Source organism: Dermacentor albipictus, chromosome 8 (genome assembly GCF_038994185.2).
Source record: "Dermacentor albipictus isolate Rhodes 1998 colony chromosome 8, USDA_Dalb.pri_finalv2, whole genome shotgun sequence".
Classification (NCBI taxonomy): Eukaryota; Metazoa; Arthropoda; class Arachnida; order Ixodida; family Ixodidae; genus Dermacentor; species Dermacentor albipictus.
Genome location: NC_091828.1, coordinates 41,673,040 through 41,685,000, shown reverse-complemented (window position 1 = coordinate 41,685,000; position 11,961 = coordinate 41,673,040). Strand labels below are relative to the sequence as shown.

The following is an 11,961-nucleotide window of genomic DNA, read 5'->3' as shown; positions in this document are numbered from 1 at the left end:
CGCAGGTTGCTGCTAATTTGACAGAGAAATACGAAGCAATAGTGAGGAGGACCTACTTTTTCTTTTTCAACGCCTTACATGAGTGCCAAGTGGAGGAAAACATTCCTATACAGGGTATTTTTGCGATGATCTTAGGTATCACTTAAAGATAGCCGTTCTGAAATGAAAGGACGGTTTCTTCGGAGACATGCCATCAGCGATGCGGACCGCGGTGTGATGGATGATGCGCGGTAATTAGTCTCTAGTTACCAGAAGTATAACTAACTTTCGAACGTTTTATATCAGTGGGCTCAACATAATTCGGAAATTCAAGCAAACTCTGTGTGCAATCTATGGTAGCTTTTGGATTTGGAAAAGTTCGATTACCCGTGGAACTGCGGCAGGATGAATTTCGGCTATGAGAACGCGCGAAGCGGAAATTGGGAGGCTGCAGCGAGCGCACGCCCCTCGATGCCACGTTCTGCTCACGTCGCCCAGCAGCGGGCCGCCAGTGCGCTTCGAATTAGTGCTCCTTGCTGTCAATTCAATTCGATTTTATCAATAAGTAAATTTGTGCAAAAACAGTTGTATACAGGAAGTGGTCCAAAAGTAAATACTGCAGGCGTATGTGTATACATACACGCGACCAAATGCACGTTGCTCACTTTTGTATGCAGGGTGTCACGCTATTTTTTGTATTTTGCTTAATTACCTCATTAGTCAAGATTATTAACCAACTTCTGAAGCAACGAAGCTAGGAAAGGAGTTCCAATCAGAAAGTTGCAGAGCGGTTTGCGAAACGTCCGAGAACACAGTTTCTAACTTTCTATATTGAAGTATTAGTGTTTTCCAGCTTACTGCGGATGCCCACGGAACACAAAAAATTACCACGTGACATACCCGCTTGCGCACCATGATTGCAGCGCTCCCAAACTGTCCGCGTACAAACGAACATAGCATCTAGCAGGGCGTGCTGCCGCTTAAAAGGAGACAGGGCAGTGACGCAGGCGTTGGCTGAGTGACTTACGCCAGCGATGTGCTTCCCTCGCGGCTGTTGATAGCGATAAGCAGACACAGCGCCAGCACATCCGGCCAAATGCGATGTTCGTTTGTGCGCAGAACGCTTTGCGAGCAGTGCAACCACGATGAGCAACCGGGCATGTCCGGTGGTGTTTCTTGTTTCGCGGGTCATACGCAGTAAGCTGAAAAACACCCATACTTAAATATAGAAAAAGAGAAACTGTTTATTCGGACGGTTTGCAAACCACTCTGCAACTTTCCATTTGGATTTTTTCCCCAAGCTTCGTTACTTGAGAATTGGTTTATTAAATTTTCACTAATTCTCAGTTAAGCAAAATACAAAAGATAGCGTAACACACTACATACAAAAGTGAGCAACATTCATTTGGTCGCGTCGTCTTAGAGTGCATCGGCATATTTTTTAACTATAGCTAAATTTAGCTTAAACAGCCTGTGCGCGTGTATATATATATACATGTATATATATATATATATATATATATATATATATATATATATATATATATATATATATATATATATATATATATATATATATATATATATATATATATATATATATATATATATATATATATATATTATGGGGTTTTATGTGCCGAAACCACTTTCTGATTATGAGGCACGCCGTAGTGGAGGACTCCGGAAATTTTGACTACCTGGGGTTCTTTAACATGCACCTAAATCTAAGTACACGGGTGTTTTCGCCCCCATCGGAATGCGGCCGCCGTGGCCGGGTTTCGATCCCGCGACCTCGTGCTCAGCAGACTAACACCATAGCCATATATATATATATATATATATATATATATATATATATATATATATATATATATATATATATATATATATATATATATATATATATATATATATATATATATATATATATGTATATATATATATATATATATATATATATATATTGTAGACGGACCCAGCGATTCCGTGCTATCCGCAATCAGCACACCACATCACGTGGCAAGTGTTGTGGGCGCGTCTGATAGCAGTGCAATGAACACATACCTACACCGCCGAAACAAAGCACGGGGCAGTGACCCTCGAGCACTGCTACATGCGCGGCCATTCCATCGCACGAACCTCTCCAGCTTTCGGGTGGCCAGTTTTGACAGCTGTGATTAGGATGCTGTGATACGGAATTTCGCTCTTGACGACGTTAGGTGGAAGCTCCGAATTCTCCTTGTAAGCATTGAAAGTGAACTCACCTGTCCAGAGTGCGTCCCGTGGCGAACCGCGCGGCACGCGTCACCAGGCCACAGTTTCGACGGGTAGTGTCCCGGATGTTGAAGTAGTCCCGGGCTGCGTTCCGGTCCAGTATTCCGCCTATGGTTACGCGGACGAGGGTGTAGTTGTCCGCGATGTCTTCGGAGAAATGTCGGAGGAAGGCGGCCACCTCGAACGAGTGCACTGCGCCGAAGTGCACGACTCGTATGTTCGGACTGGTCTTGATCGCTCGGGCGAAGAGCTGTGCCGGGTGGGTGACGTCGTCATCGTCGTCGCTGTCGTAGGGGTCAATGTCCACGTGCAATCCCAGCTCTCTGATGCTCGTGTTTCGAGAAAGTGATTCAACTATCTTTGTCCAAGATGCAATCGCATCGTCCGCGGTGTCGTCCCAGTCAGAGTAGAAAACCAAGCGCAGCTTCCGGAGCGACGTCGTGGATTTGACGTACGCGGCGACGGCCGAAGCAAGTGACACGTCGCCCGCTCTGAGACTGAAGCGTACGGACGTAATGTGCGCAAACTGCACTAACGCACGAGGGAGCCGTCCCACAATATCGCCGAAGCAGAATACGTCTACGTCTGATAATGCCTTTGAGTAAATCAAATCCATGTTGTAGTAGACGAAGTAGGTTCCGAGCGAAACCTTTTCTTCTGCCCCGCTTTCCTTGAGAGCCTTGCATAACTCTCCCAGGTGACAGCGGGAAGTCGGGTGCACCAAAACGGTCAGCTTTTTCAGGCTCTGTTTCTTCGAAACGGTCCAGAAGAAGTCGACCCACTGAGCTGAGCTCCATATACCGATAGGAAGGCTGAGTTCTTCCAGTGTCTCGTTGCTGGACAGCGGTGCGCACCAAAAGTTGTGATCTGTCCTCGGCGCTAAAGTGCGCGGTGGATATACTATGTTGAAGCTCTGTATAATTTTGTTTTCCGTAAATATCCTCGCTGCCAGTCCGGCGTTCTCTTCGTCAAACAGAACGTTGTTCAGATAGACGTTCCTGATCACCCTGTTGACGATTAGGCCTTCAGCCATCCAGTTGAAGCAGTTCCGCCTGGTGACGCCGTCTGCCGTTATGCTAAGCGTGGTAAGCGAGGTGCTATCCCTCAGGTACTGCGCAAACTGGTCCCGTCCGGCTTCGCATATGACAGAACCGTGCACCGACAGCTCCTCCAGTGTGACATTTTTCTTCAGAACTGCGACGAACGCTGCGGCCATTCCGCCCTTCATGCGCAACTCGGGAATCTTGAGGGCAGTTAGCGATGGGCATACGCAGATAACGGTCGACAGAGCAGACGAAAGTTCGTCGCATGACTCTTGCTCTGAATGTTCTAATTCTTCAGCGAGATGCGCGGAAGAGAAGGCAACGTCGAGGTCCTCGTAGAAGACAGTCTCCCTGAAGTCGATGTTGATTATCCTAGTCGAACGGTTGCGTTTGAGGGCGTCGCAGACGAGCGGTGCATAAACGGCAAAAAGGCCGTGGTGGATGTGGACGTGCTGAATGCACGAGTGCGTCATGAGCAACCGGTGCACCAGCGCAATCGCTTGCTTCACGGACATCTCCGGGTCATATGGCATACACAGGTCCTTCTCCGCCAAGCTCGCTAGGGACAGCTGCCCGCATGGTGCGGGCAGTTCTCGAACTTCCAGTTCAGCGTGAAAGAGCAGCTCGTTCAGCGTTGAAAGGTGGTTCACAATCTGGCACGTGTTCTCAGGCGTGGCCGTACAGAGCGGTAGCTGGTCAAACGCTCCGCACGTGAAGTCCGCTTCCGTAGAATCTCCTCGTTCTGCCATAACTTGGTTGAAGCCAGGCACTCCTGTCGTCTTCGCCTCCACTGATCACCGCCCAGCGTTGGACTTCATGTTTGCATTAAGACCTGCGTAAGCAACGAAGCGACGGAATACTGCTTGTTTCTCTCGGTAATCGGACCTGCCGCGCTCTGACCTGTTTTTCACCGGTTCGGGGCACTTTGAAGATTCGAGCCAGAAAGAACCTGGCTGATTTCTGAAGAAACTAAGCGGTTAATCGGGAAACCTTCAACAACCTTTTTGTCTACCAGAGGGGCCCAAGTACATGGAAATGCACAGAAATTCGTGACGTCACACTGACCGGCACTGAGATTTCGCAGAGAAATGTCTGGGCTGCATTTCCTCCAGTAATAAACAACCATTTCCAGCAAAATAAATGAAAATGCGGTCTAGAGAGAATACTTAACCACCCTGAACTAGTCAATTACTATTTCCTGTCTGTTAAAATTGCACCTCATTGTAAGCGTGCGCAAGGCGGCAGTTTTTTATTCAGGATATATCAACGTGCATTGTAAAAGAACAGGGCATGGGTGCGACAGCTCAAAGCGACACAGACGAGAGTACTAGTCGTCGCGTAAATAAGAGCGATCCGGACACACCGACATGGCTTTTCCAACTAAACTGTTAGCATGTTCGGTTTCACATTACGTACCAAGGTAGGATACTACGGGGGCTTAACACTAATCCAGGTTTTAGCGTCGTTACTTTTTCGCGGCTACGGAGACGCCTATAGGAAAGAGAATTTTCCATTGTAACATGCGCACTGTTGGCATGGTGTGCCCGGTATACGGCACTGAGGGAATGCGAGTGTAAAACATGCTATGCAAATCACGTGTTAAATCTGTCCCGCTTCATGTTATGGTCGAGAAACAGTGATCTACAGAACTTTTACGGTGCCTCTGCATGGGCGCTTTGAACACGTGACCACGACGCCATTGAGCGCCTTCTGGCTTCCCCTTCGCGATATCGGATGACGTGTTGAATAAACAAAGAAAATCGCCGTTTTCGCTTTCTTATTGACATATCATTCACCGTTGATGTGACGCTTTCAACCGAAAGCGCGAAAGCAATGGTAGTGCAAGCGGTAATTTAGACAAGGCCTTATTTATGTAGTGTCGGCGAGTGAAGTCGGCGTGTGTGTGCCCTACGATGAAGCAATTTCTCTGATTGCGTGTACTTCCTTGTATTCTATACAAATTCCGTTTAACAGCAAGTAGCTCTTACCGCCTGAGTAGTACGTAAATCGTCATGACGGTCGTTTTGGGCCAGCTATCTGCCGGTAACGTTGCTTTAAAGTGCCATTAAAAATGTATCTGTTGTTCTTACTGTCTCTCGGGCAACCGCCGGTTCTTCTACACATGCAGGAGACTGACAGTCTCAATAGATGCATAAGCCGCAACAACATTCAGAGCTATGTATACATGAGGGTTTGCCTACTTGCTGTTCTTATATTAGGTTGTCGGTCACTGAGGTAGTCATATCGATAAAAGAATGGGGATCAGTAAATAAAAGTTGGGCACCTAAAATAACTTTGTGTTCTTCGCTTTGCAGTCGGTTAAGAAAGTCTGCTTATTTATTTATTTATTTATTTATTTATTTATTTATTTATTTATTTATTTATTTATTTATTTATTTATTTATTTATAGCTACTGCAATTACCAAATGTGATTTTAGCAGGCTTTCGTTGGCATTGCGTTAAAATTTATCTGCTCAAAACAATATGTGTCCTTAAACAACGACATATCAATACCTGTACTTGCAACAGTATAGAAACTTGTGTTTACACGGGGATGTCAACGGTTTTTCATCATGACTGCTTGCGCGATCCACTTCGAGTGCACGTAGGTACGAGCCCAGCCTGATTGTCATCTGTTATTAAAATACGCATCACTGGACGTGAAATCATCGTTAAGAAGCAATTCAATGTGGTGGCATCAAAAGTGTACGAAAGAGCATTCAAATGTCCCTTGCTCAATCGCGCTCGTAACTGCTGATATCGCATTCGTATAGGAGCTAGCCGCCTTTCTTTCTTCTTTAAGTTCAATAGCTCAACCTGTAAAAATGCTCATTTACTTATGACACCCAATCATTTCTTTGATGAAACGCACTGTCCGCGCAGCCCATGAGCCCGCGTATCCCCTTATGGTGCGTCTTTCTTCATGTCGCGCTGCCCTGGTCAACCACGTGAGCTGGTGCGAAAATAGGTTGGAAGAAGAAAGAGGAATGGATGGCGGGTGGATTCGCAGTTGGGTTTCTCGCCAGCGCTCACATAAAGCCGCGATTTCTTTAATTGTGCGTAGTAGCCCACAGTTACTGGTGACACGGACACCGAAAAAGACCTGTCATGGCTTGTCCACGTACGCCAGCAACTCCACCCGTAAAACCTTTTCGAACGATTCAAGAACTTCCGCAATTGTCATGGGAGCTACAGCTAGCATCACTCTACCGCAGCTGTTGATCGCTCATCCAGCATTTATGGTTCATTCAAGCTGAGAACCAGTTCCGCGTGTGTCGTATCACCTCGTAAGTTCGCAAGTACAAAATGCTCCACGAAGCGCTGTCACTGCAGGCAATGGCCAAAGTACGTAATATCATCCTATACTGGAGCTGGGCGAAACTCCGAACACCAAAATCAAAGGAGCTCTTCCTCGGCGCCTCGTTTCCCCTACACATTGCTGTATCTAGAAGCTACTGATTACCGAGGAGCTTACCCGCCGTGGTTGCTCAGTGGCTATGGTGTTGGGCTGCTGAGCACGAGGTCGCGGGATCGAATCCCGGCCACGGCGGCCGCGTTTCGATGGGGGCGAAATGCGAAAACACCCGTGTGCTTAGATTTAGGTGCACGCTAAAGAACCCCAGGTGGTCAAAATTTCCGGAGTCCTCCACTACGGCGTGCCTCATAATCAGAAAGTGGTTTTGGCACGTAGGAGCTCCGTGAGAGACGTACAGTCCAGTTCCTGAGTCACCTTGTACACCTACTCGGTGACACCGCAGATTCCCACGACACGGCCGCAGTATGTGAGGTGTTCCTGCGGCGTCTACCGGCCAACGTGCGATTGGCCCTTGTCTCAGCTCATAAAAGTTCGAACTTGCCGGACTGGCCGACGACATGCTGGCAGCCATCAACGCTGCCCGTTCACCTCCGGTGTTCGAGGTCGATTCCCTCCGGGAAACAATAGAAAATTTTGTGTCTCATGTAGCCGAATTGCGCCAAGAACTCCGAGACACTCGCATCTCTAACCACCAATTTTCCCATCTCATCAGCCCCTCACGCCGCCTTCTACTCGTGGGTCGTTTCTGCAAGCTTCACGCAGTTTTTCACGGCAGAGCCTGTGCTACTATACTACCGCCGATTTGTTGCTGGTACTCGTCATTGCACGTACCCCTGTTCACGGCACGCACGAAGTGCTGCGGCCGGCCGTCAGTAAGAGCGTCGGTTGACCATGGCCATTTAGTAGGCCGCCTTTTCTACAGTACCGACTGTATCATCGGTTTGCGCTTGCTTGTTGACATCACTGCAGAAGTCAGCATTATCTCTGCGTCTCAGACTGAAAACGGACGGCAAACACCACCGATGAAGGTCGTGCAGAAAAACGCCAAAAGCATGCGCGATGTCGCTCTTCGTAGGTGAGTTGCTCCTCGGGAGTCCGGACTATACGCAGCCTTCGCATTATGACGACAGAAGTGAAATTTCAAATGAAGAATGGCAATTTGCCTTTCTGGCTTTTTTTTTTTACATACATTCGCGTGGACGACGGGACAGCCGCCCCGAAGAGCCGGAGGAAGGTAGACACACATGATGTTTCGGCAACGTCATCCCCACGAGAGAGTATGGATGGATGGAGTAACTTTATAGAAAGGTCCTGCGAGCTACGGGGCGCAAGGTCCCATAGAGCGGGCTACTCCCACGTTGGGACCGGGAATTGTAACTCCCTGGCCGCATCGTGGGCTCGCTGGACGGCCCAGAGCTGCTCCGCCAGGTCCGTGCTGCGTAATGCGTCTTGTAGCCTGGCGAACTCTTGATCCTTGTTTGCGTGGGTCCGACCACACCAGAGCAAGTGATGTACGTCTAGTGTGCTATGGCAATTTTCGCAATATGATGTTTTGTATAGGTCAGGCATGTAGTGATGTAGAGTAGAAGGAAAGGAAACTAGATACGCAAGCGCTTGGAACGCCGGCAAAGAGAGGGTGGTGCGAATGTAGACATGGCCGACGCGGGGCCCTTTGGGCTAAAATGCAATCGCACGGAAGGCCTCACGCCACCTGGGTGTCCTCTGGGAGCTTAATCCAGACGGATTCACCTGCGGTGACCGCACCGTCAACCCGAAACACTGCAGGTAAGTCATCCGCACGCTCCGGGCCATAAAATCGGCCTCCCGGGGTTCAGCACTGCATGAAAAATCCAACCAGGGCACTGCAGGTAAGTCATCCGCACGCTCCGGGCCATAAAATCGGCCTCCCGGGGTTCAGCACTGCATGAAAAATCCAACCAGGGCAGTGCGTGGCCGCCGACCGCGCCAGTTCGCACCTATGTACACGGTTTCTAACAGCCGGTTTGCTGACTGGCGGTTCATCCACGCCAGGCTCAACCTCCTTCGCCTCAACGAAACCTGCATGTGGATAACGGCCGAACGCGATCAGCGATGCATGGTGCGCGGTTATGACAGGGAGGCGCTGCTGCATGTGCTGTGTCACTGCATGGCGAAGATTACGCTGTGCACGGCCCGACACAACAACATCATGTCGCGTCTCCGTAGGGCGTGTCGGGGTCGGTTCACCATCATATACGACAACCGGCCAAGCGGAGATATCAGCCTTCGCCCTGCCATCATCCTGGCGCGTGGCGAGGACGCAGTCATCTTGGCTGTCTCCTGTCCTTTCGACAACCGCCCGCCGGTGTTCACCAACGCACGCAACGCCAAGGTCGCCAAGTACGGACCTGCACATCTCCATCTGGCACGGCGATGTCAACGCGTGACGGTGCATGCACTTATCGTCGGAGCCTTGGGCTCTTTGGGACCCTGCCAACGACCTCGTGAGGCGGTGTATCTGCTCCCGGTCCTACCTGGAGCTTCGACAGGTCGGCCGTCAGCGACGTGATTTCCGCATCGCGAGAGATCTACCGGGGCCACGTTAGTTAGTGACTGTTAGTGACCCACTGTTGTCGCTTCACCCTCGTTGTACGGATCTCGGTGTCTGTTTCTTTTTCATCACCCTTCGTGTAAATTTTCAATCTTTGCTCCCTGTCACTTGTGTTATGAACATTCGAATAAAATCCATTCTTACGCTTGTGCCCGGGCCTCTTGTGTCCCAGATGTGACAAGGGTAGTTGAAGGGCGTGTTACAAGTCCCGGAGCCCACTACCTGAAGTCCACAGAGGTACGTGTAATTGCGCTTTGACCCTTTCTGCACTATCACCAGGATCGACCCACTTTTTTTGTTGACGCAGAACAATAACTGCACGGAACCCTAGCCATAAAGAGATTCGCTGAAATTAACAAGAATGGTGTCGCGCGCGCACAAACGAAAATGAGCACATCTCATTCGATGACAGAAGACACTCGCTGCCAGAACGCTAGCGTGAAGAAGAGCGGCAGCAGCGGCGAGCGAATACCTGTCGTGCTGTCTCTCGCTTCAACGCGAATTAGGCGCGCGAGAACACAACGCACGCGAAGCCATCAGCCATCTCGCGTGAGCTAGCCTTCTAACACACCGCAGGTTACCTTCAAGATAAAACGCGCGCGGCCGTGTTCAGCCGGCCAAGCGCAACTCCTGCTGGAGTAAAAGCGCAGACGTGCCCTGCACTGCCCCCCCCCACCACCCCCCTACAGCGCGCGCCAGAAGTCGGAGCGCGCGCTCCCTCCTTTCCTTCGTTCCTCGCGCGCGATGAAACGCCGCCGTACGAAGCCACCATGGCCATCATCCTTATTCGTTCACACTCGCATGATTTCCCTCGCATCTACAGCATACGCTGCGCAGCCGCGATCTTATCGCGTTTGGACTTCATACCGAACATCACGGCGACGACGACGACAGAAATTTGCCTGGAGTGTCCATAATTGCTATCGCAATAAGCCGTAGAAATAAAACCGAAATAAAACCGCCACCGCAATAAGACAGCTTCGCTGTAAAGCGGTTCTAACGCGTCGATAAATAAGACGTCAAAAGATATCGCCACCAGAGTTCTTACTCCCGTCTACGTCTGCGATATCCCGTTAAAGTGCGTGCGTCTACGTATAGCGTTGATCTCTCTACTTTCTAAGAGCGCTAAGTGGGTGGGGGCACACAGCACCCTTAGCAGCGGGGATGCACGGCTCATTGGGACTGGAATCTGGAGCTGACGTCAGATGGACGCTTGTGGCGCGCAGCTCAGTCTACGCTGACTTGGCGGTAGGTCCATGTTGTTGGTCGACCACTTTCGAGGATCGATGTCACGTTCGTGCGCGTTGGACGGATGAGCTATTGGGCCCAACGTACGTCGCTCCAGCAAGAGCAAGGTGTCGAACTGGACCTTACGTCACAAAATATCCAAAAGACTGATCAATCGCAAGAGCTTCCTATCGCCTTCGTCTACGTCGCTCTTTTGGGAACAAGTTCGAAGACTGTCTATATTAATAGTGCTTGGATAGGATGTCCGAATAGTGAAGTAATCGGATTAATTACGAATATACCAAAAAAAGCTGGCTTAGGATATTGTATGGGTGGTATTTGCTCATATTGACACCGCCCTTTAACCCTCGCCTTTCCGGAATAATTGAGGGAGAGAACACATCGCTTTAGTCTCAAAATTGTATGTGGAGGTCCATCTAGGAAAGAAAGTAAGACTTAGCAGAAATTACAAAACTCGGGAAGCAGCTTTCCACGAGGTATCTGCTTCCCACGAGGTATAATTTATTAGATGTCTGCGAGATGTGCAAAAAAGGACAATCATCAGCACACAGAAACAGTACCTCCTGAAGCCTATTCCTTCAGAGCAGGCGCAGCAGGAATAGCTTACATTCGTTGAGATGTAATAAAAGCATCATTTAAGGCGGCCTTGCACTGTTTTGTGCGGCATTTATACGCCATAACACCGTGCGAAAATAAATATATTGTTCTGGAACCGGAAAGGCTCTTTCATTTGTATTGGATTTTTCTAATGTTCGCACATCTCGCGCATCTCTTATTTATATCCATCGTAAAACAATTTTATCACGAGATGCCGTTAATAGTAGAGGCGGAAATGCTGCTGTTTACCCTGTGGTAAAAGCAGCAATAAAGAGAAAGAAAGACAATCTATAGCAATCGCTCGCACGGTGCCACAGAGATAACATCACCTACAACCATGATCCAGAGACAGCCACTTTAACCGCAAAACGCGCTTTCACAGCTGAACAAATATTCGTGCAGAGTAGCATAATACTCCGATATTCTATACATGAACGGGTGCGCACCCAAACGCAAGCCAGGGCCGATGTAGTTTCGGTTGTTAAGCCCAATTATTCGACGACAGTTCCTAGAAAATTTCCATGTCGTTTCAGAGGACGGCTCACCACTACCGTGTCGAAAACCGAACACATCAACCCCAGCAGGTTATGCTTATACCTATATACTCTTATATGACCCGTTTCGAGTGCAGAATTTTCACTCACCGCGCACGGTGCGTCCATCGCCGTCCCTGACCGATGATGACTTCTTCTTCAGCTGCCACGCCGCGAAGATTGATGATGATGATGATGATGATGATGATGATGATGATGATGCCTCAATTAATGGCACAAAACCACTATGGGGGATAGGCCACGAATCTGGTGGTAATATGATTGAGAAAGAAATGAAGTAAATTAGTTAATGAATAAATAACACAAAAGGTAAAAATAAATATATAATACAAGATGAAAAATACACTGTCAATACA

General features: G+C 48.8%; 1 protein-coding gene across 1 annotated transcript in view; it reads right to left on the bottom strand.

Annotated features, from left to right (window-relative positions):
• LOC135896777 (uncharacterized) overlaps nt 1–11,765 on the bottom strand; it is a 26,796-nt gene extending 15,031 nt beyond the window's left edge. The window contains exons 1-2 of the mRNA XM_065425283.2: nt 11,696–11,765; nt 2,247–4,131 (exon numbers count right to left, since the gene is read on the bottom strand). Coding sequence (XP_065281355.2) covers nt 2,247–4,048 — 1,802 coding nt within the window. The 5' untranslated portion in view covers nt 4,049–4,131; nt 11,696–11,765. The remainder of the gene's footprint in view (nt 1–2,246; nt 4,132–11,695) is intronic.
• Nucleotides 11,766–11,961: the final 196 nt, after the last annotated feature.